The sequence below is a fragment of the Ciconia boyciana genome, chromosome 7 (genome assembly GCF_034638445.1).
Source record: "Ciconia boyciana chromosome 7, ASM3463844v1, whole genome shotgun sequence".
NCBI classification, from domain to species: domain Eukaryota; kingdom Metazoa; phylum Chordata; class Aves; order Ciconiiformes; family Ciconiidae; genus Ciconia; species Ciconia boyciana.
Window position 1 is genome coordinate 3233316 of NC_132940.1, and position 25473 is coordinate 3258788.

At 37.9% G+C, this 25473-nt stretch overlaps 2 protein-coding genes across 4 annotated transcripts in view; one reads left to right on the forward strand and one right to left on the reverse strand.

Moving 5' to 3' along the window:
• EFCAB7 (EF-hand calcium binding domain 7) overlaps window positions 1-1238 on the reverse strand; it is a 31041-nt gene extending 29803 nt beyond the window's left edge. The window contains exons 1-2 of one of the 3 annotated variants that reach the window (XM_072866548.1): window positions 667-1238; window positions 288-408 (exon numbers count right to left, since the gene is read on the reverse strand). The gene's annotated coding sequence lies outside the window, so the exon portion shown is untranslated. The other 2 variants (XM_072866546.1, XM_072866549.1) reach the window with 2 other exon arrangements.
• ITGB3BP (integrin subunit beta 3 binding protein) overlaps window positions 804-25473 on the forward strand; it is a 35795-nt gene continuing 11125 nt past the window's right edge. The window contains exons 1-7 of the mRNA XM_072866551.1: window positions 804-947; window positions 5002-5044; window positions 10602-10740; window positions 17883-17955; window positions 21394-21472; window positions 22582-22675; window positions 24652-24711. Of these exons, the coding sequence (XP_072722652.1) occupies window positions 943-947; window positions 5002-5044; window positions 10602-10740; window positions 17883-17955; window positions 21394-21472; window positions 22582-22675; window positions 24652-24711 (493 nt within the window). The 5' untranslated portion in view covers window positions 804-942. The remainder of the gene's footprint in view (window positions 948-5001; window positions 5045-10601; window positions 10741-17882; window positions 17956-21393; window positions 21473-22581; window positions 22676-24651; window positions 24712-25473) is intronic.

Here is a 25473-nt window from a genome sequence, read left to right on the forward strand (position 1 = left end):
TGGGCCACAGTTCTGCCAAGAAGTGCTGCCAATACATTGCTCAGAAATCCAGTGAGCAATAGCTTAGTGACAGCGCTGCCAGCAGCCCCATGGCTTAGGTTGTTAAAATTTTTACTGGACAAATGACACTTTAGACAAAGTAGACGGAGGGGAGCAATCCGGCCTCAGCTGAAGTGAGAGGACGACACAACCTAACTATTACTTCCAATTTTAGTCGCTATGATTCTAACAAATAAAAACCATCTTCCAACGAGGAATTAAGTCACACTCTTCTTGGCAACACTCACCTTGCCTACCGCGGGTCCGAGGCCGGGGTTCACCTCCATCCACAGCAACCGCACACCGGCAGGGAAGCTTCGCACTGCTGCTGCTTCAGCTTCCGAGCCCAAGCGCTCAGGCCTCGCTCACCTGAAATGAGAAAACTCTTTTACCACATGCATCTCATTACCCCCCTCTCCGGTGGGCGCAGGGGTCTTCTTGGGCAAAATTTACCACCCACCCTCGCGCAAAAGACATTACAATCCCCTTCCCCCAGCCCGTCAGATGGGAATCAACTCTCTCACCCCGCACGTCGGGGACCCTCCGCCCTGCCCGGCGCCCCCAGCAGCCCTGAGGGGCCGGGTTTGGCCACACCTCACCTCCGGCCCAAGCTGGCCTCGCACAAACCTTCCCGCGGGTGGAAGCCGCCACCGGCCCGGCTCCGACCGTTGCACAGCACCGAGCGCAGGGGTAGCGGGGCCCGACGAGCCGGCCCCCGCCCCGCAGGCCTGACGGGCGCGGGCTCCCCCCCGCCCCCGGCCCGCCGCCTCCGCCGCTCTCGGGCCCGCCCTGCCGGAGCCGCGTCCCGCCCTCTCAGCGCCGTTTCCAGCCGGCGGCGTTTGACCGGTGCACGGCGGCGGCGGGAGATCTGCAAAGGCGGCGGGAGCGGCTCCAGGCGCCGCAATGTCGTAGGTATCGGGCAGGGGCGGCGGAGCGGGTAAACTCGGCTCCAGTGCGCCGCTCTCCGCCGCTTCCCCGCTGGCCGCCGATCCTCTCCGCAGCGGGGCGGCCCCTGAGGGCGCCCCGGCAGCCGTTGGAGCGGGGCGGGGCGGGCGGCCGATGGAGCGAGGGCCCGTGTGGGACGCTGTGAGGCGGAGCGGTTCTCCCCGGCGGCCTGCGGGCTTCCTATACAGCGGCGAGCTTGTTCCCTGAGGAGAAATGTGCTCCTCAGGTTATCCTGGAGAGGGGAGGAGCACGCCGTTGCGTGGGGAAGGGCGGGTTTTGTTTCTAGCTCCGTCTTCCAGTTGTTGGATGGGACCGGGAAATATCTAAGATGGTTGTTCCTTGGGGCAGAGCCTTGTCCAGACGGAGTTTGGGTGGGTGATGCCCACTGGCATGAGTAATACTTCACGTTACGTGTCTGTTCCCGGCTTCACCAGCCAAGGGGGAGTTTGTTTATCTCTGCGCACCCCATGTGAGGCTGTGTGGTAGGGGGTGGAAGAGTGGCAGGAGCCATGTCGTGGATGGGTTGTGCAGAGTTTGACACCAGGGCTTTGTGCTGCAGACTGCTGTGGGAAGGTATTGCAGGCCTGTGGTGATAAGGGCATGACACCTTCCGTGTCCGTTTTCCATCAGGCTGTATCTCTTCATATTGGCTCCAATCGGAATAAATCCTGTTCATATCTCTCCTATTCTTTGCAATTTATCAAGCAATAGTCACGTAAGTCTGATGCTATTCTTGTGTATCTTTGCTAATCGTGGGCTTCTGAAGAACAATAAAGAAAATGTGTAGGATGTTGCTAACTTCAACAGCAGTAAGGTGAGGCCATAAGATGCTGCCTATATATAGGCTTGGGATATTTACAGCTCCTTATGCGATTTCAAAGATAACTTATGTTAGAGCTAACATAGGTTCCAACTTCTGCCAGTCTTTCTCTTGACCACTGGAAGTGGAAGTAATCATGCCAGACAGTAGTAATATGAAGGAAACATCAATACACAAGCTTTGATTTTTTGGTGTTTAAGTCTGTTTCTCAGTGGTTGCACACTGAGTTTAACTACCACGTAAGCTGAACGTAGAAAATGATCATGTGTTCTTTCTGCTTTTCCAATTAATAAGACATTTTTGCTGGCAGGTTTTGAAGATGAAGCAGTATGTAAATAGCGTAGAGGTGTTTTCTTTTTTCCCGAGTGAAAGCAGAAACTTAAGAGGAAGCTAGCTGAAATGGCCTCATATTGCACTACAATAGTCTCTAGGGTATTTTTAATGAAATTATATAATCAAGTCCCTGACTCTGTATGTTCTTTTTTTGTGCATTAAATCTGTACGTCACTGTTACTATAGCATTCATTCATAAATGAATTGTGAGAGACAGGTAAGTGTTTGTGGAATTAAAAACAATATAAAAAATCAATTTCTTTATAGAAAGTTAAATTGCATACCTAGGCTCTCACTGTTAAGCAGTTCCTCATATAAGTGGTTTCATCAAAGCACCATTCAGGTGAGTAAAGGTCTCCCAGTATTAGCAAGGAACTGACAATATGACCTGGAATGATAGATGAACAGTACGCTCTAGAAGTAATATGTAGTTCTTTAACCTGGTAAATATTATGGGCAAAATAATCATTGCAGATTGTACAGCTAGCTATAAACATGTGCCATCATACTCTGCATAGTTAAGAAAATAAATTAAGCCTTGGCAGGGAATTTTGAACCAATTCAAGGTTAGGAAACTCAGGTAAATAAGTTGTTGTGTACTGTCATCGCATATGCCTCATCTTTCTGTCTCCTTTTCTTGTTTACACTCTGACATTTGATTCTATACTATAGCCACAGCAAGGCTTTTCCAGCCATATAAAAAAGATAAACCAAACTAAAGCTGGTCCTCTTCCTCCATGGTGTTTCCTGAAATACTTTAGGAATTTTGTTTGCACCTAAATGCACATGTTGGCTTTTCTCCATGTTCATCTTTTGAAAGATCTGAGAGAAGACACTTTGGCCAACTGGGTCTTCATGTTAGATGTCTGGATGAATTTTGTTTCAGTGGTCCTAGCCAGAGACTGTGTGTAGGTTAAGAGCAAAAATTTTAACTTATTTTGAGATTTACCTTCTCACATTATGGCATCAAAAGACAATCATTAAAAACAAGCCCACCAGCAAACTAGGCTGCTGGGTAGGATGGATTGGGAAAAGCGAGGCAAAGTTGACCTCCTGAAGCCAAAATTGTATCCATGCAGCTCCTTCCAATGTTGAGGTGCTTGACTGGAATGAGGCTGCCTCTTTGCTGCCATAGCTCAGGGTGTTTGCAGGGGTTTTGCAGGCCAGCAGAGAGAAATTTGGGCTGTCTGCAACTCTATTGATGTACGCACTACTCAACAGACTTCAAAGAACGTAGTCTTGACCAGTCCACAACTTTCTCTCTAAGAAATTTTCTAAATGTTTATAATTTAGTGGGATTTTCATGTCGTTTCTCATTTATCTTCATCCTACAGCTATGTTGAGTCCAGATTCTGCTTTACTTTGGCTTCCAGCTTCTTTTGAAGTCCATCGTAAAAACTTCCATCATAACATGCCTTAGTATAACATGCAAATGCATTGGCCCCTAGAGCATCCTTTCTGAGTAGATGTATTAATAAATATGTTTCTCTGCTGCCACTGGGGTGGAAGATGTAATGGAGTCTGCATTCCTTAAGCAATATGGGTTTCTATTTAAAAAAGAACTACATTGTAAGGAATTCCATCAAACTGTTACAGCTTTGACTGCCCTTTGGCAAGAAGTTCACATGCTTTTTTAATTTAAATGTTACCTGTTTACTTGGCTTCTTTAAGATAGACTACTTCTCTTCCCCTTTTTGTAATAGAGATAGTTGTAAAACAGTATTCATATGAGACTGTTGCCTGAGTTATATTTCAAAGATGTGTTATCATTCTATTTTTCCAATACTTTTAATTTACAGTTTTGGAATAGTAACATAAATTTTAAACGGATATGTTTGGAATGAGGTCATCTTAATTCCTTACAAGTCAAAACATTCTTTTCCAAGATTAAAACTGTGAACTAAGTTCTTGAAATATGATGTATTTTCTAAATCTTGTTTAATTTTATATACTATATATGTTTCTTGGGGACTGTTCTTATAAAGATTTTAAATTTTTTTTTGTCGTTGTTTTATATAATGCTTTAAACTATTGTTAAGATTTAGGAATGTGCTTAAAAAGTTTCAGTTGTCTCTGGGAAAAATAGTCTTAATTTATGTTGACCTTTCTTTCCTTTGAGCATTTAGTCTGCATTCAATAAAATTTTGATGACTGCTCTTTAGAAGACAGCTGTACGATATAAAGTATTATAAATATTCAGCTTTCCTCTTCTAGCGTTGCCATTAACAGCTGGGCATCCAGTTCAGCAGAGCAGATTTTGCAGAGAGAGCTTGGCATGTTCCTGAATCAGTATAGTGAAGAAGACTAGAAAATAGTTTCTTATGGTTTGGGGACCTGTAAAGACATAGAGCATCTGTTCCCCAGTTAAGTCATAGTCTGGTAGCACTGAATCATGTTAAGAGCTAAAATGATGGGAAGAACTTCTTTTTTCACCTTGGCTGTACCTGTGTTTTAAATGCCTAATACATTATTTCTACTAATGGCAAAATAATGTCAACCCTTGCTCAGAAGGTACGTAAATGATAATGGTTTTGCATTTTTTCATTGTTTATAGTCTTTGAGAAAGAGACAAATATACAGTGCAATTTCACTTCAGTGTCTTGATTTTTATCTCTAGTATAAAATGGAGAATTGCATTTTCTTATGCAAACACTTTATCCTTCTAAACAAGCAATGGTTTTGGTACACAGTATTTTAATCAGTTAATGTATTTGCTTTGGATGACATTAGTTTTCTTGTGTAGTATAAAAAAATGCGAAACGTGAGAAAGGAAAATGTCTTTTAAATTACCGATTATAGACCTTACTACCAGGAATCTTTGTGTCTAGATGACCATAAAACTTGTCCGTGTTTTTGTCTTGCAGAGTTAAGAGAGCATTAAAGTTGGACACTGTTAAAAAAGATAACGTAAGTATTTTTTGGTGTATGGAATCATCTGGGCTGTATATGTATGTATGTGTGTATATATATCTGTATATTAACATGATATTTCATTAGAGCTGCATTTATATTGTTACAGATTGGAAGTTTTCTAGAAAAATCTTAACAAGGCACAAAATTACTGCTGAAAATATTAGTATAAAATTTATTGTATTCCATTTGTCATAGAACTGCCTGGCTTTAAGTAATGTACATCTGCATGAATCACTTGAAAATAGTGGAGAAATATGCATATTTTTATTGCCATCACTATTTACCCAAGAGCTGAATGAGTTAAGATCCTTGGTGGAATCATTTATTAGAAATTAGCTCCATTATCCTGGAAGCAAATGTTCTGCCATGTGATTGTACATGTAACAATATGGAATTATGATAATGCTGTAATCTGCATGTTATAAACTGCAAAATTGAAATGAAAACATTAAAGGCATTTTCATGTCAGGGATATAATTACCTCCCTCAGCTAATCTAGCATAATGAAACAATAAAGTACTAACACTGCAATAAATTTCACCACAGTTATCACAATAAAAATAAAATTGTACTGTTGCTATTATTTTTTGTAAATGCAGCTATAGTATACTCCCAGTACCAGCATGTGATGACATATGTCAGTTTATTATCTGCTCCTACCAACAGTGGGTGTTACTGCAGACATCAATACAGAGGAGCTTGTGAGGATGGCACTGTTTAAAGGAAGGAAAATTTTGGAAAAGTATATAGAGAGAAATAGCTGGTCAGCAAACAAGCTCCCAATAAATCACATCTGTGTCATTTTGAAGAGATTTGTTTATATGCAGCACATATTCGGAGGTCTCACTGGTATTTAGCAAGATAGAAATTTGCAGTTTTAAAAATTTTCTGGCTACTTTTTTTTTTAATTTAAACAAAGGTGGCAAAATACCGCAGTGGCACTAAAAAAAATCATTAGCAATTTAATTAGCAGCTTAGTGTACCATTACCCAACTTGTTCTGTTCGGAATGCAGCTGTGACTGTAATTTTGCATCTGTTTCTTAGGCTGTAGTAACGTTTTTGTAGATGAGTGGTCCAGCTGAAATTACATGGAATTCTTTTTCTGCCTTAAAGCTATTCCTTCCCTGCCCCCTCCCCGTAAGATAAAAAGAAGGAGTTATTTGATGGTTACCTGCATTTAGGTTCTTGTGCAGCAAAAAGCATAACAAAAGCCCATCTGAATGATAAAAACTTTTACTGGAATCTCAGTAATGTAGGTTTACACTATGATTTTTAGTTCATACGATGCCTCTAACACATACATGTTAAAGATTTAAAGTGTACCATAATTAAATAACGTTATAGAAGGTAGGAAGGAATGTAAGGTCATAAGCACACATGGTTTGTGCAAAGTATCTGTTTTTAGCTCTGCCACATCCATTGCTGTTTCTACAATTTCTTTCCTGTTATTCAGGAGAACCTCATTCCACCTGCTGGTCAGACTACCCAAAGCATGCCTGGACTAACCAGATCAGAAATGAGTATTGTTAGATTTTGTAATGTTAGTATGGTATCATAACTGGTCTAAGACTCTTCTTCCTGGAAGAGAAATTTACTGCCAAATAAATACTGTTCTTCTGAGTACTACAGTAACTTTTTCTAGGTACCTGCTTAAACAAGTCTTAGTTCATATCCAGAAATACAGTAGCTGAGGTAACTGCTGTTCAAGCAGGAAAAATACCCTGAAAGTGTAAGCAGGTTGGAGATTCTGCCTGTTACAAAAGAGATTTGATGACATTTAAATGCCTAAAGTGGCATTGATACTTTACTGTAATTAATATTTCATTTAAAGATGATTTGAAACATTTCTTCAACCTGTTTGAATGTGGCAAAATATTAGTGACAACAGACTGAAGATTTCCATCAGGTATTGTTTAAGTACTGATAGACTGCAAAAAGAGTATAAATGGCTGATGCAAAATTATTTAGGGTATTCAAGACTAAAACAAGACAGAGTAATTTCGATGAGCTATAAGAAAGCTACGTAAGTGGGCAGCAAATTAAATTTTTTTAAATACGGTGTAAGTCATGTTACAGATGACCAATAGTAACACTGTTAGGTTCTAAATTAAGGGTAACCACTCCAGAGTTACCACTCCTACCCTTCTCAGAGCAGGAGAAGAAAAATATCAAAACTGCAGCTTTGTGTAAAAGTGCAGTAAGATAGATCAGAAATAGAATAGCAAGCAGCACTGGAAGTATAATGCCATCGCATAAATCAGTATTTTGTCTTCACCTGAATTAGAATTGAATGTACTGTCACTCTGTTTTAAAGTATAATTGCAGAAATTATACTTTGAACCTATATCATTCTGTGAAAGACAGTGAGTGTGAACATAGGCTGTGGTACAAGTGGCACAAGAAATGCCTTCAAATGGAGGAGATTAAAAGATCAGGATGTTTTAACAGGAGTTCAGTAGCGAAGAGCAGGAAAGGGGTGTAATAATGTGCTGTGTTCTTTTTAGAGGGGATATTGAACGTTCTTTATACTTTTATGTAATCAAGAGGAATTTAATAATCTTGCAGTGTGGAAAACTGAAAGCCAATAATGGAGACTTACCTTTTATATGACACGTTAACTTCTTGAACTCATCATCAAGTGCTTGAAATTTTGGTGAAGTCAAGAACATAGTAGAAGCTGTAATAAACACACTCATTCATACAGATAACGAGTATGCATATCCATGTAGGTGTGAAAAATAGGAGTATTGTGCTTCAGGCCATTTAAATCAACTGCTAACTGTCTGGAATTGAGAAGAAAACTTCTGAGGGTTACATAATTGTCCATTATACTTCTAGGTACAACTTGTATTCCTAGTTTGGTATTTATTGCCTCTGTAAATGTATACTTTTTAGAAGCAGTTTCCTTCTAACACCTCAACAATTTAAGATTAATTACATCAACGTTAATGTTTTCTATCATTAATTTACTCAGTAATGAAATGTAGCCTTTTCCCAGGTCCTGGATTCCTGCTGGATTGCAGAGGCTTTAAGTCACCTTTATATATGTAGCTTTGTGATCTGATATGATTTATATCCTGATATGACTTGAGGCTTTCACACATGTTACCTGGTGAACCTGATTATTTGCCTTAAAAATACTGCTTTTGTCACCTGTACACCCCTTTTGAGATCTAAAATTGCTGTAGTTAAATTTTCCAGGGGATATTTGTGAAACCTTAAACCTGGGAGGTTCAGGCCTTCTCAGAGTTGTCTTTCCATTCTGTAGCATGCTCTGGACTCAGACTGCCTTTGCTCTCAACCATGTCCCCAGTAGACCCTTTTCCCAGACATGCAGGAGATTCCTGTGCTGAGGAATCCTTACTGAACTTGAAGATTTGTATGCCCTTTGTTTAATCTGGTTTAAAAAGGAGTAGCATGAGGGTTTTATTCCAGCAAAACAGGGCAACATATTATTAAGTATGAAAAGGGAATAAGCGAGTTGTTAACTTGAAATTGCAGAGGAAATGTCACTTACCGAAGTGCAAATATCAGGTTGTCTGATTTTTATTTTTTTTTTTTTTGGCCCCCAACTTGGCTTAAGTACTGTGCGTTCTTTAATGAATATAAATCCCAGATCCTCACCTTGTATTTCATTCATGGTATTGAAACAGTGTAATATGCTTACCTATTATACTTTTTCTAACATTAATAAATGGAATAATAAATGGAACTTAAAGAGATTACAGAATAATCATGTACAATAAAGCTTCCAATGAAGAAATACTGTATGAAATTGAGTGACTTACGAGTGACATGAAGACAAATGATAGATATTCAGTTTTACAGATGGAATGAGGCTCAAGTTGGTAGAAAAGGCTGGGTGTTTGGGAAGTGGATGAGTCATATAGTTGCAAAAAGAGAGATAAATTAATTTGCTCCTCAAACTCAAAGCCACAGGATTGTAACAAATTAAAAAATGAAGAAATCTCTTAGTCTGTTTTTCTGTGGGATTTGCTTTGATGATACTATGTTTCCAAGAGGGGGGAAAAAAAAAATCACTAAACCATAGAAAAAAGTGTGTGCTTCACTGTATATAGACAGCCCTTCTTTAACCCCTTGAGAAAATTTTGAAAGGGACTGGAAAAAGCAGGTTTGCCCCAAATGTCCCTTTGCGTGACAGATGTTAATACAGTGAAATCAGTTGTGCGCTACTTGCATTCTCCTCTTTAGAGGTGGCTAGTCTTGTTTGGAAGCAGTAGTTTACATGCCTGCTGACTTTATCTCCTTGACACGAAAGGCCAGAATGGGAAAGCCGTCATTCTGAAGCTGTGTTTTCCAGCTTGCTACATGGTGTACCTTCCAGCTCTTTTGTTTAATTACTGGATCAGCTGGTTACGTAACAGTGAAGTACTGTAGGTCTGGTAGTCTGCATGTTGCTTACTACTTCAAATCCAGCTACCTGGAAAATCCTGTAGCCACTTGATCAGTGGTTTCTAAGAGTCAAAGATGACATTAAGATGCTGCTGATGCCAATGGAGTCTCCTTCAAATGCTACATGTGTTCTGTTTCTGTGTGTTCTGTTTCTCCTTTTTGACAGTCATTGACATGTTATTTAAAGCTGCTAGACTTCTTAGTTGGAATCAAGTTGTTACTAGAGCAGAAGCCCTTTATGTACAAACAAAGTGTGGGTTTGGTTGGGGTTTTTTTCTGTGTATTAGTAGTGCAGTGAAATCCCAGTTTATCAGAGTTGCAATTCAGCATCCAATCTAGAGAGTGAACAGTGTCCCAGATAACCCCAGTTAATATTTTAGAATTGCAGACAAGTTCTTCTGAAAACTTCTCTGCACAATTCCTTTAGCATCATTAAATAGCTCCTTTTATATCATTAGACATATTGAAATCCTGTCAGTGACAAAATTTTGGATTTAAGGGACTTGCTTGGGGTTTTTTTAATTAACACTTGTTTAGAAAATCATTAAAAATAACTCTCTTTTGATAGAATTAAAATCTAAAAATATTTGCTTATAGTTCATGTGTCTTAAATTCTCAATACCGTAAGAAAAATAATACCAGGTTTTGACTGCTTTTAAAAAGAAAAAAAAACCAACCAAACAAAAACCCCAAATGTTCATGCCAGAATACCTAAATGTTTAGAAACCACATACATTTTGTTTATGAAAACTGGGAGGCTAGTGTTTGAAGCACTTTTTATTTTTTTGAGTAAAACTAACCTTGATGAGGAGGGGGGAGCGATAGAGAGGCTTGATGGGCAGCTGGCAGCCAGCGAAGGTCAATGCATCATGACATTTAACACGGGCTTTCCATAAATGGGAGTACGTACAGTTAGGAATGACTTAGAAAAATCTATTGGCAGATAGTAAATGTTCAGAGAGGCTTTGTCTGGTTTGGGGTGCAATATGTAACTCTACTGATAGGAAAGGTAGAGGCCAGAATGTATTTAGTTTGCAGAAGGGAAGTTTACAGCTGTGGGAGGTTTAGATGGATATAGGTACTGCTTTATCTTTAGCCAATGTTCATCTAGATTCTTCGTCTTTTGCTACATTTTAGCCATCTGGTGCAACACCTTTGAAGACCAAAAAGAAAAATCTAAGCTCTTACTCACCGACAACAGGAACGTGCCAAATGAGTCCATTTTCATCTCCCACGAGTCATAATGCACAAAATCTCAGAAATCACCCATCAAATGGTTAGTTGAACATTCTCTCTTACTGCAATATTTTTCTAGTTATTGGCTTGATTTAGTAACTTATGTCTCATGTGGTATGTTTGATTTCTTTTCCTCTTAAGGAATTGTAGTCTCTGTTGGAAAAGCTGATGTTGATTTTTAAAGCTTGAATCTTTTCAGTATAAATCTTGGGGGTGTTTATGAAACAACTTGTTTATGAAACAAGTTTTGCTTTCTGTTGATCAATGCTAAAAATGTTTGACTTTGGCTCAGCAAAAAACCACTGCACTGGCATTTTTGTCAATAATTCCATTAATTCCACTGGTTAGGCATGTTTATGTTCCAATGTCCTTTGCTTTCTTTCTAAGTCCCAACTTTCGTTGGCAGAAATGGTACGTGCTACTGACAGTGACTTTGTTCTTCTTTGGATTATATGGGGAGATGTTCTGAAGTTGCTGTGTGCTACTTCAGATTATTGCAAGGAAGTCCTGGTTTACTCTTGCCAGGCAGTGCGATCCATTGGTTACAATACACAGCTGAGGTCCGGACTCTCTCGTGGTCAGGAGAGCGGGAAAGAAAAGATGTGTGCAGTTGATGCATGTTTAATTTTGTGGCCTTTTGAGAACTATGTTGAGATTTGCAATGCAAGTCCTGGTTTATGTACTTGCAGGTTTCCGGTGGTAAATGCTTGCATGCATGTATGCATGCATACATACATATAGCATTTCTCAGCTCTGAGTCTTTCTCTATGAATATTGAAAGTTACGTAGTTTTTTGTCAAATCAAAGCTAAAAGGCAAGTTCAGTTAGTTTAACTCTTCTGCTTTGCATTCTTTTAGGTAATTTTCTACTATTTTTTTTCATAGTAAGGCACTTCAAGGCCATTTTTAATTAATCTAACATAACACTGAATGTCATTAGCTCTCAGAAAATATGCCTTTTTATAATTATATTATTTCCAGTTCACTTTAGGATATATGTCCACTTAGTTACATCGTCACAGTTTTTGATGCAAACTATTACGGCTCAAGAAGTATATTTTCAGTAGTCTAACCTGCTTTTATGACTACGTAGGTTGTGGTCTTTTTAAGTGTTAAGGAACCATTAGGTCACCTGGTGTGACTTTTTTATATTAAAAAAAAATTACAAAAATACTTTCTTGTCATCTTTCCCATATAGAGCCCAAGAGCTTTTATTTCCTTGCAGTACAACTCCTAGAAAGAAGGTTAAGTCTTTATTTGAAGACTTCAAATTATTTTAAAAATAATAATAATAATCCATCACTTCCCTTGTTAGCAAGTTCCTTGTTCAATTACCTTCACTATTTAAAAAAAAAAATTTCCTCTCTGATTTTGAATTTGTCTGGCTTTAATTTTCAGCCATCAGTTCTTGTTATGCCTTTTTGTTGGGTTAAAGAGCTTTTTATGCCCCATATATTTTGGAATTTATGTGCAGTAATTGAGGTCTTGCTAACATTCATGAATTATGATGAGTAGAAATATTCTGAGCAGGATAGAATAACCACTGTTTGAAATTTATCTAGAGGTCTGCAGATTTTTGCACTAGCTGTTGCACCATATGCTCTCATGATGCATCTGCAAAAGTGGATTTTTCCTCCAGGAAAAAAGGGGGGTTTTTTGTTTTAAAGGAATGTGATCATTAAGTTTTGGGATTCTGACAAAACTGGCTGAACTAAAAATGAAAATTATTGGAAGCCTTCGAGCTGAAAATACTACAATCTGTGAGCATTACATCCCTTTTCCTTATTAAAAATAGCAGAGTACTTGAGGAAGCTTGGAAGTATTGGGTGTTTTGGTGGCAGTATAGTTTTGCCTTGTTACAGGCCTCTGTGCAGGGGTTTTGTTTTGGTTTTTATTTTCCTAATTAGTAGTCATGCTAGGAAACGAAACAGAAGCAGTTATATCCTAATTCTTTATCGTGCTGCCAGTCTTCATTATGGCCTGGCTTTGTGTCCTCGTTACCTGTTTGTCAAACACCTTTTAACACAGTCGAGTTTTTCATGAGCACTCGCTGCTAGTTGGAAGATTCACAACTTTCCTACCAAGTTCTCTGCTGATTCCAGTTCTCCCCAGAACAGCTGTTCTTCTCCACCAGTGCAATGCTTTTGAATTAGGCATTTGCCCCTGGAACTAGTACAAAAATGACTGGTTCAACCACTGAAATCCCAAGAAACCTGTGGAGGAAGAATTATACTAATTTCTCCCCGTTCTTTCAGTGAGTGATAGCCTGTCTCAACTATTTGTGCAAACCTAGTATCTTGAAAGGACCTGTATTTTAGAACACCCTTGCCTTCACAAAATTTAAGATGTGTGCAGTTGATGCATCTTTAATTTTGTAGCCTTTTGAGAACTATGTTGAGATTTGCAATGAAAGGCCTGGTTTATGTACTGCCTGGTTTGGGATGGAGGGAGTAAGCTTCTGTCTACCAGAAAGTAAAGATCTTTGCCACAGTGCCTACCCTGTCTTGTGAACAATTCCTCCTCTCAAAACTAATGGCGGCTTCTTGATTCCTAAAAAGATGATTATTTGGCACAGTGGGTATCACCACGCTCCCACTTAGTTCACATCCAGAAATCTTAAGTGACATTTTATCAGGCCTTTAAAGTATAGACCCCTGCATTCTTAAAAGACTATAAACAGTTTCTCTTTGGGATTATTTTCCCTCTTCAACAAAGTTGCTTGAAGCATTGTCTTAAGTATTCCCACAGATATCCCTGGTTATGTGTTGAATTTTCTCCTTGGAGTTTAAACCAAGTAAGATAGCAATCTAACCCCACTGTTTTCCAATTTTCTTCTTACTGTTCGAAGAAACCCTTCCAGTGAGCAGCATTCTGACTTTGTTAGGGAATTTATGTCTTTAACATGTGAATTTATCTACTCTATTTTTCTACAGAGAGAAACATATTTTCAAAGTATTCCCAGGACAGATTTCTATGGCAGTCTCTGCTTTCATCAGTTAGAAGGAAATCTTATGTTTGCATGTATTAAATCCTATACCAGTCTCAGGATTTGATGGTACTTTCCGGATGAAATGAAGAGCCTATGTGTCTTTTTTTTTTTTTTCTTTTTTTTTCCCTCCCCCTCGTGGTAAATATGAATCTCTTCATCCTGTATGAAGAAACCTTTCAATGAGAAGAGTTGCCAATAGGTCTTCTCCGACAGATCAGAGATATGGCTGTTGTTAGTGCAATCAATTGGTATGCCTGTACTGGCATCTGTCATGTCATGGAAAGGTCAGCGCATACCATACTTCGATTAATTGTTTTGTCATGATGTGGCATGCTACATTCTCACCCAGAATGGAGCAAGAAGTATTCAGATTCAAGAAAAGTGACTGCATGTTATACCTAGCTGCTGATGATCACTGAATTAAGATTGCCTGTATCCTGAGGGAAGAAGCAGATTAGAATGATCTATGTCCTGATTGACTACAAGTTGAGGCACTGGGAGCAGTAAGCTTTCTGTTAGTGTTGCCACATCACAAAGGCAGTTCTGAAAAAAAACTTCTACCTTTTTATGTATAAATGCAGATTTTAATTTTGTGGCTGTCTGCAGAATATGAAACTATACCTCAGCCTGGCTGCACTTTAACACGTGCACTTTAACACTTACCTTTGCAAAAAGCTTTTAAAATTTTATATAATGATAGCAGTCAGATACAGAATTAAAAATGCTATGGCTCTTTAGATATGTTCTCTTGAATATCCCTACATGTTTGTAATTACCTGCTTTAATGACCTTTTTCCTTTAGTTTTAGTTGATGCCTTTTTGGTGACACAAGACATGATAATACACAGACATTTAAATCTTCTCAAGTTTTAAAACTCTTTCAGCACCTCTGCATTTGTATGACATGCCTTATCTCTTAGGTGAAAGAAAAAAGGGGGCAAAATGTCTTGTGTTAAAGTGCCTGTATATTAGGATGTCAATGGGAAAGGTGAACATGTGTATTTCCTTACTGATATTAAGTATGGACATAGGGGAAGATTCTTTTTACCTATAAAAAGACTGATCACATGATCATAGCTGACATTTAGATGCATAATTATTCAGTAATGTAGTACTAGCCATCTTTTTTTTTTTTTTTCCCTATGTTCATATAGCTACAAGATGGTGGTATATAAGACTTCCTCTTATACCACAGGCTTCAGGTTGTCCTTTTAAACCCACAATTTCTTTTCTCCTTCTGAAAAGACACTTGTGTTTTAAGTGTTGTAGTGTTTTAATAGATTATGCTTATCACCTGTAAGTGAGGTGTTAGAGTATAACCTATAGTCTATTTTTCTGTGACCAATATGTAAGAAAACAACAGAATGAAAATTATTACAAAATTAATGCCATTAGCTATGAAAACTTATTTTGCATTATGCGAAGTACACAAAGTTGCATGCATCTATCTCACTGAGGAGACAGATGGAAATTACTTGTCTTATGAATATGACTTTCTTTTGAATAACAGTGTGGAGGAGTGCCTCAAAAAAGACTAAATACCTTCAGAATGCTAAAATTGTTCAAAAGTAACATTTATTTTAGGAGAAGACATGAATCAACCCAATTATAAGATAGTGTGTCTTTATGATGTTGTCCAATGTATATCCTATTGGGCTGCCTGATAATTCATGTATTGCCTAACTACCCCAAATCTCACAGCCCATTTATGACATAAATTATTAAAATAGCAGAATACTAAATCTTCACTAGTTTCTCATCATTGCTGGCTAACATACTTTTAAGATTTATTTTAAAGCAATTTATTTTTATTCAAATCAATCCATTCCATAGTACTGGTCTAAAAGTAGTATCTGTTTGATAATTGATGACTGACTTAAGTGCAAGTTCTACAAATACTTAGATTTAAAATGAAATCTTTTGGGGTCTTAACCTTTAGCTACTGTAGTGGAACAGCTTAAACTTTTATAGCACCTTGTCATTCTGAGGTATTTCTAAATGTTTTACAAAATATTAAAATTAAAAGTTAATTTATCCTTGAGCACTGATACTTATATGTAATAATTTAGATCTAGCAAGAAGAAATCAAAGTGTTTAATGCTTAGCGTGGTCTCTCTTTTTTAGTCTGATGTCAGAAAGGAGACGTATTACAATGAAATGTGAAAAGCACCTCATTCCAGAGGGTCTGTTCTAGGGTCAATGCATTTGTTAAGGCCACAGTAAAGACCTGTTGTAGTTTCCTCCAAATCTTTCACTTAAAGGTGAATTTCACCTTACAATAACAGCTTTTCAATATGGAGCATTTGTTAGAACATGTATGCATCTGTTGGAGGGACAGTAGATAAGAACTAATTTAAAACACCTCGTGAACTTCTTTGGCACCAGAAAAAAAATCTTTCTTGGGTTTTGGATAGATGAGTATAGTTTGATTGGCTACCAGTACAGCGAAATCTAAAGCTGAATTAATGGTATGCAGTTCTAAGTCACTAATTGTTGAATGCACTAGTGGTCTCATGGCCGAAAAAAATGAATGCATGATTATGCTTCTCCCCCTTTGGATGTATGCATACACCTCCACCATTTTGCTTTAATGAGTGTCAGAACCAAAAGAAGTCCATTGCACAGGAGAATTACAACTGTGTCCAAAAAAGGGAGCTTTTACATTGCAGTAGAAAATGAGAGACTGAGTGTGTGGCTGTTGAGGGGGGAAATTCTTAAGGTGGAAGTTACAAAAACTCCACATTATATGATGTTTTCAACTTCAGCCACAACTAAACAGAAATCATTTCTGCTATTCAGATGTGACATCTTCATTGCTGGAACCTAGGCAGATAAAATGCTTAAAGTGTTGAAAGGTGGCCATGTGGATTGTGCGGAGCACAATACCGTTAATAGTTATGGCCTCACTAGTTTCAGTAGATTCACCAAAGACTATTGTACTGTGGGATCCGATCACATGTGACAGTATATACTGGTTTTCAAGTATTAGTGAGGAGGGATGCAGTACTTTTTTCTGCTAGTACATCACCCTCCTGATATGCTAATTGGAGGGCAAGCAGAATTGACAAGCTAATGTACTGACTTTAAAAACAATAGTAATTGATACACAAGATAAAATTTTAATCTGTTTTTGTTCTAATACGATTTCTGTCTGAATTGTATAGGTTGTGATAAGTTGTGTAAATAGATGGCTATTCAGAAAGTCTTTTGTGATCAGAGGTGTACTGTTATACATAACAATATACGTAATGAGGCCTTTGTAAGTGGCTGTTGAACAATCTCAAGTAGATAGCAGCCTGTGAGCCAAAGATGTTATTTTAGTGCAGCACTAACTTTCTTAATCTAATCAGCATCACTGAAAACATCCCACTGTCCACCTGCTTTGGGAGAGCAGTCTGTGTTAGACGCTTATCTTGGAATCTGATCATTTAAGAATGCTCAACCTACAGGGACAGAAAGGCAGTCCGCCAGTTTACCAACACCAGATGTGAGCCTAGGTTTTATTAACAAATCCATGGGAATGGACTTTTGTGGTAATATCCTATTCCTGTTTCCTCACAGAAGCATGCATCTGCTCAAAATATCAGTGCACTGAAATGTAGAAACATGACTCGCCATGCAGAATAATGGCAACTGGCATATGATTTATCATGCCCCATCATATGACGAGCCAGAATATTATATTGTCAATATAGCATGTCAGAGCCTTTGGAAGTAATTTGCAGTATCTCTTTGTAGCTGTTTACAAGATGGAGTTGGGGGCCAGGCACTTTTTATTAAAGGAAAATGGAGGTTTCACTGCTCAGTCATTACAGTAATTTCATGATAATGCTCTGTGCTAATACACTGTATTTAGGCAGTTAATAGGATAAAAAGCTTCTGAGTAGAACACAGTAACTGTGTCAGAATTATACTAACTTCCAGTTGTTAATACTATAATCCCAAGGTTTCCACAAATACAAATGTAATGTGATTGATGAGAGGTCCAATTATGAAAGAGTAAATTATAGTGAACGTAGTGTGTTTCATTACAAGGGGATCTGTCCTGCTTCATAAGTGAGTTTTGGTTTTTTTCTCTTCCTAAAAGGTCATTGAAGAGTCAGGGTTCGTACAAAAACCTATTTCATGTGCTTCAAATACTCGATATCTTATTTTCATCTTTATTGTTTCTTTTCTTTCTTGTGAACCTCCTAGGAGATGGAACTGAGCAGAATGATTCAGAAAGCAGGTTATCCAGAAGAGGGCAGCCTCAAACAGAGGAGGATGCGTAAGTGGATTAAGCACGTTGTGGATGCATTTTTCCTTGTGAAAGATTAATATTTCATACAGAATTAAATTAATAGCGATTATTTTTTAATACTTCTAATTCCACAGGATTGGATATTCAAAGGCACTGAATGGCAGGCTTACAGTTATAGGTACAGATTAATGCAGGGTTTGCATTACAACTGTCCAGCCAGTTCTGTCTTTCGCTGGTAGTGTGGGGCGTATGACACTGCCAATTACAGGAGTCACGCTCATAGTACTACACAACAAGGTATCGTAATTAAACTGCTGAAAGGAAGGTATGTTTTGCCTTTCCAGACTCTTCTGAAAGTGTACATTCCTTTACTTTATTTTTGGAAGCATTAACTGCCAAAGATACAGGGCCAGTAATGCAGGCCACTTTTTGATTAAAATCTAGCCACAGATGGTCATGGTGAAATTTCATGTTTGCTTTGCAAAATCTTTTAAAATTGTCTTTTCTGCCACAATCTTATTTTAAGCTATAAGCTTCCTGACATTAATGGATTTTGGGCAGTCAACAGTTAGTAAAGCACCTAAATAAATGTTTCAGATGAAGTATCTGATAAACTGCTTTCCTAAACTTGATAGATGTGAGGAAGGAGAAGTGATAAAATGTGTTAGAAGTAAGGCTGCTAGTGTCTCATTTTGTTAGTATTGCTTGATCTTTTCTGTTATGAAAAAGATATTTAATTGTTTATAACATTGCCAAATCTCAGCTGAAAAGTGAACCGAAATTTTCTGTGGCAACAGTGAGGTGTCAAGCTAAATGTGTTTATGTATTTCAGCCAAAACAAACACATCCGTCCCTAAGAGTTAGACAAAGGAAATATTTGTTTCCTCTGTGATAGAGCTTGGTGAAAAAGTGGGAAGCTGTGAATCTCTGTAAGTTGGATTGTGTCAGGGGTGCCTTTCATCTTTATGGGAAGTTACCTAATTTGGAAGTCCTGGAAGTTATGAGGTTTTTTAATATGGAAGTTGTATATGCTCAGTAAAACTACTTTGAGTTTAAGCTTTAGTCTAGCTAAAAATCTGAAAGTTTCCTTCCTCAGTGAGCATGTTCATACTTCTTGCTGCTAATACATTTATCCTAGATAGTCCCCCATCCATTTCCATCCTTTTTACTCAACTGAAATTGCATTCACCAGAGACTCTTGTGATCTCTTATTAGGAAAATTTTTTAAAAAAAATCTTTATTCTCATTCTTCTTCAACACTGTCTGTATTTTTGTTCTTGAAATCTTATTCTCCTGTTGTGTTGCCCTGCCTTTTTAGTTGATGCTTCAACTTGTCCTCTGGTGGAATCTGGACATAGATCTTTGACATCTATCCAAGAAAGTCTAACTCACAGCTCAGCATCAACATGGGTATACCACAGCTGCTCTTCTCTCCTCTATGGCGTTATATTTTTTTTTAATCATTCTGTGTAACGTGACTGTCCTGCATTTCCTTCAGGCCTGGTGCCTGTGCATCCAATTCAAATTGTTATGTAAATTCTCCTGTGTGTAGATGTGGCACACTTTCTCTCCAAAATCTGAGGTGCATTTCCTATTACCCCAGTTTGTCACTAAGAGCTCACCTCTCAGTGTAATGCAAACCTCCATTGCCTATATATTCCTTTGCTGGCCAGTTTTTTTGTACTTTCCTTGTGTTCTACTTCTGACAACAGGTCATACAGTAAGTCCTGTTGATATTGAAGGCAGAGTGCAACTGCTGTGCTGCAGCTTGTGTCACTGGAAGAAGTGTCACCATGCTAGTGCAGTATTCATGCAGGCTAGTTAACCAAAATTAAAGAGTTGGGCTTTTGTACTTGAGTGCATTTCTTTCATCGTATGCTTGAGTATACTTTGATTCTGTTATTCTGCTTCTGTATTCTGTTGTATGTATTAAATATTTGTTTCATGGTTTTACCTGGTGTCCCAGCTGAAAATTCCCTTGGGGCTAGATATTTTGTGCATGCATTTCTTTTTTACTAACAAATAATATTTATGACATTTATTCAACTAAATATTACGTTTCTTATGTTAGAAGTGTAGCTCTTCCTTTTGATTATTGCACTTGAACTCTCAATATGTTTGTTGGGTTTTTTTCTTGTAATGGATGCTTTCCCCCACCATTAGCTTGAAATTTCTTCGTTGTAGGACAGTAGGTATCTTCTAAGTGATGGAGCTTGACAGACAGTAGAATTGTTTGGTTGGCATGTTAGATAGCAAGAAGTAAAATCTTACAGTTACACCAGTGGAAAGCTGTAAACTGATTAATTGAGGGTGTTTTGTGGTTCAGTATATCCCTTAGTCAACACATATAGACTCGTTTCTTAGTGATAGTAACCTTGAAATGCAGAACAATTTGAGTAATCATAGTCTTCATTGACCTGTAAATGTTTGCATTCAATAATTCAGTATATTTTTTAAAAATTGCAAGATTTGCAGAAGACTAGCAGTTAGTGACGTGCCAGTAAAACACATTTATAAACCAACACCTACACAGTAATATTTATGTGAACTTCCATACACTTTATTTTTACAGATGGAAAATATACTGTGCAATACACCGACATTAGCATTTTCTTTCCTGCATAGCCTTCTCTTCCCACGTTGAAATGCAACATAGTTGTTATGTTTTTCTCATACTGTACTTCTGTTTCTAAATTTGGGGTTTCTTATAAGGGTGATTCTCCCTTCTGTGGGAGGAAACACTAAATGGATTATTCCTCTGTTGTGTCCGTTTCACTTGCATGTCTAAATGGTTCAAAGAGAAAATAGCCTAAACATTTATTGCAGGATTTTTTTTTCCAATACATACTCAGTGCAGATCCTTAATCATGCATTAAAGTCTGCCATTTAGATCTAATCTGATTGGATATAATTTTATTTTTTATTGCAAAACCCATTAAACTCTGAAAGCTGACCACCTTTACACTGGTAGTAAAATACATTTGTGACTTAAAAGGGCAGATAGTACAACAAACCTGAACAAATAACATCATGCGATGTTGCCTCTATTGGGCTCAGTTTTAACTTCTCATGTTTCCTGTGGCTACAAGCGGTGTCGTGGGTTTGGGGAGCTCATCCTCTTGATTAAATTCCTGCTCTTAGGAACAAATGACTTAAATTCCTGGTTTTACCATTGTCTTCCTGCACGATCATAAGAAAATCCTCTAATATTACTGAACCTGAGTTCCTATCCTTAAAATTAGGATTATTTTTTTTTTTTGCCAGTTCACATATAAATCCTAACCAAAGGGAAGTTATATTTGGTGTTACATGACACAATCAGGTTGCGCAGCCTGTCTGTTCACAGCTTATCTAATTCCATCCTGACTACAATGTGAAGAAACTCTGGGAAACATTGTAAACACTGATTTTCAGCAAGTGGTGATGTGGCTAATTGAAATTGTTTTGTTTTAACTTTTTATGCAGGTTCATGGAATTGCAGTCCAAAGTGAAAAGTTCATTGGGTAGAATTGTGAAAATAAGAGCAAATCTGACAAGTCTACAGGTCTGATTTACACTGATTTATTTTTTTAATCTACTTTTAATATAGGATTTAAAATAAAAATGAAAATCTTATATGCAACATTTGAGTTTTAAGAAATAGGGAAGCAAATAAAATACTTGAAACCAGGCAGATTTGACTTGGAAATCCAGAAAATGCAAAAAAACCCCAGAACTTAGTAGAATTTTTTTTTTAAACTAGAGGAGTTGCTTTTCCAAGAACACAATTTTTAATTTGTATCACTTATTGTGTACACGAACAAAAGCATATGAAGTAGTTATCAACTACTATTTATAACTTGAAGTATGAATCATTACCGCATAGATTTTTATGTCCTTGAAGTTTAACTATTCCTCTGTGTTGAAGTGATTGTACTATTTAATTTACCACTAATGTATCATCATTTAATAGTCTGTTTAATACATGCTAAAATGCAAATCACTTTTCTGTTTTATTCACATTTTGTTTCCTGAATGAATTTAGCACAAGGTTCATTGCTGGATATCAATATCTGAGAAATAATTCTGTGTACTCGAAGTACTGTATTGATTTATTTTACTTGCATATGTGGTCTGACAATGTTTTATTTACAAAAAAGACTGATACTAATTTAGAATATTTTGAAATGTTTATTTAGAAAACCCTATTGAAAAATCCTTTATTTTTCTCCTGTGTTCGATAGTGTATGGTTTTAGGTCTACTGTGGAATGCTGAGGAGTGTGTTCAGTAGAATCTTAAATGCTCGTGGATTTCCATTTTACTAACATATTATAGCAAGCTTGTACATGTGCCAAGATTGCTTTTCTGGGGATCAAGTGTTAATCTGTTTAAACAGCTGAAGACTTACGAATGAAGCGTAAATAACAGGAGATTTTTAAGTAACACTTTAAAAGGCACCTGAATGCCATTTTCAAAAGTAGCATATGTTCTTACACCCTTAAACTTTTTAGTCCCGTTGACCTTCTGTGAGGTGGAGTCTCATGCATCATTTAGAGCTTATGAAAAATTTCCAAAAGTTCTTTCTTTCACCTGTTTTTAATAAATCGTAGACGTCTAAGTAGGTAGTTTGGGAATTAGATTTAACAATGTCTTTAATTATGGTTTTTTTCCAGGCTTTAGAGGGCAGTAGAGAGCTTGAAAATATTATTGGTGTCTCGGACTTGTCTTGCCTCTTGAGTGCTGAAGTGCAGAAAACCCAAGTGCTAAGTAAGGAGGATTTTCGGTAATATTTATCCTCTTTATAACAATTTAGCAATGATCGCTCCAAACGTTTCCTAGAGTCAAACCCCACTCTGTGTTATAATGGAGTCTGACGCGCGAGTTCTTTTGGGCAGGACAAATGCACCTTAAATGTCCTTGTGCAGCCAACCAGGGACATAAAAGAAAGGCAACCCCAACGGCCCACTCTTCTAACTCACAGTCACAGATGGGGAGGAAAAACTTGCAAGAGCAACACCTTTTCTTATGTAAATAGTTAGATACTTAGTGGGTAGTTAGCTAGTGATTAGGCTAAACGTTTGCACTTTGATTGCATTGCCTTTCTTCTCTTTTTGCAAGGAAGTTGTTTTGTTTGTTTGCCTGTTAGGAGGATTAGGCTGAACATAGGTTTCCAGGCTTTAAAAATTGCTATTCATGTGTTTTTAAATGATGGACATACCAGATGCTTATTGTGTTGGGATAAGGGCTCTTCACAGATGGCACATCTGTAATACTTTTCCAAAGGAACCCAGAAAGCCAAAGATTTTCACTTATATGTGTCCATTTTTAGGAAACTTTTTATCCTTACTCCAAGTCGGAGGTTCTTGGGATATGTGAATCCTCAGCAGCAAAAAGTGCATTCGTACTTCTCTTCCCAGCTGCCTCTGCAACTAGAAGGGGAGTACCTGGTGGGGAAATATTCTAATACAAAGAACTTGCGTCATGGATAATAGCAGAGGGGGAAAAAAAAACCCAACTATTTGCTTTTAGGGAGAAGAAATAAAGATCTCCCTTACCAAGCCATTCCTTGAAGAGTGAAAAGTGGTGAAAAGTAGCTGTAGGCACCAAAGGGGCCCCAGTCTTTATGCTTCAGAACAGTTTGTTCATTTGTTTTCACAACAGCAACACCTTTTATCTGAACCCACATGACATGTTTGTGGTACAGGTGTGTGTCTAAGACTGCATTTACCTACCACTACTTCTCCTCAAAGGTTTGCATATATGACATGGTTCTTGTAGACTTTTCATACCAACCTCTTATAATCTAGTTTCCAGCTGACCAGGGAATATGAATAATATATGCATATACATAATCCCTGTGTCCAGTCTTTGGACAAGCATGCAAAGAAGATAAAAGAGTTTCTTAACCTGCAACAAATGTGATGTTTTGCCGGTATACGTTATTCTACAACCTGTCTGGTTGCTCTGTATTTGCAGAGTGTAAAAACACTGGAACTAGCTATAGGGGAGCAAAACTTAGGGTGACTGGGTCTGCTACTTTGTTCCCAGATGGAAACAGGTGGACAGTAAAGCTGCAGGTGCTAGAGAATTTTTCTTACCAAGCAGCACTGTGACTCTTCTAATGCAATAGGTGCACGTGCCCCAGCAGTGCAATTTATGCACCAGCAGCTACGGTTGTTTAAATTACCATTTCTTTCCTGACTTGTATTCCAATGCTCATTCCGGTTTCGTTTTGCATATGTATACGCTGTACTAGTTCCCACTGTAATGCATATAACCAGATGTTTTCTTAGACAAAATGAAGTTTTCTGAAAATAGTCTGCGTTTACATTACTACCCTACACTGTGGATAGGGCAGTAAGGCTGCCCAAATGAGATGTCAGGCCTATTGTTGACATTTTGTTACCTCCACTCTTTCTGTTAGCTTCTTGTTGCTTTCAAAATGGGAAAGAATCATCTTTTCCCCCCATCTCTGAATTGGGAACAAAGCACCATATCAGCACTAGAAGACATAAATGGGAACAAAATGTGGTATGAGGCTTGTAAGCACAACTTCTCAAAATTCTCTTCATTTTGAAAATGTTTTGTTAATTTTTTTTGACCACAATACATAGATGGGGGGGGGTGTCATCGCTCGAAGAAAAACACAAATGCTTTGAAAGTGAAAAAGGAGGCATAAGTATTATTTTCTTTGAAATCTCTGGGGCAACATTTATTGAGTTCAGATTTGTTTATTTGACTAGTGAGTCAAGCCGAAGAACTGCAGCTGTTGAAAAGAAACCACGGAAAACTTCCTGCCCGAGGTAAGAAACTTTTTATAACTCCTGTGTAACAGATGTTTTGATGATTCCTTTTAGTTGATTCCTTCTTAGGTCTTTCCACTTGAAATAAGTTCGGCAACCTTTAGTATGTGAAAATGATGATAATCAAATGTGTTTCTTTTAAGCATGCAGGCTAGCCTCAACTTTTGCACTACTCACATGTAAATTTCATCTTTTCAGCTATTTTCATTGTATTGGGTATTTCTCCATAAAACTGTGCCAAGAGAAGAAATCACTAATGGTCTTGCACTTGAGGCGTGATCTAGAAATAACTGCAGTCAGGTCCTAGAGAGTTTACATACCTTTTATGTGTATCAGTTATCCTTGGTCTTCCTCCCTCTCCTGCCTCCCCCTGCATTTTCAGTGTATAAGCCAAGTAGCATACAGTCTTTGCAGCAAAACCTTTTTCACCTTATATGTATTGTGAGGTGTTTAGCACACTCCAGGGGACTGTGAAATCCTAACTATTAGGTTTCTTCATAACTAGGGCTGTGAAAATATTTGAAGTTGGTGTCATTTAATATAGCATGGCCCCCATAGCCACTTTAGTGCCTTGCCTAGCTGGGAAGGTGGCGGGGGGATATGCACAAGATTTATTTTTTTTCTCTCGCACCCAGTAAAATCAACAAACAGTCACCACTGATACTCTGATATTTCTGTTATCTTCATGTATTCTATCTTAAAATAGCAAAACCAGAATCAAAACTGGTGATGGCATCTCTATTGCTTTGTCTGCCAGCTGTC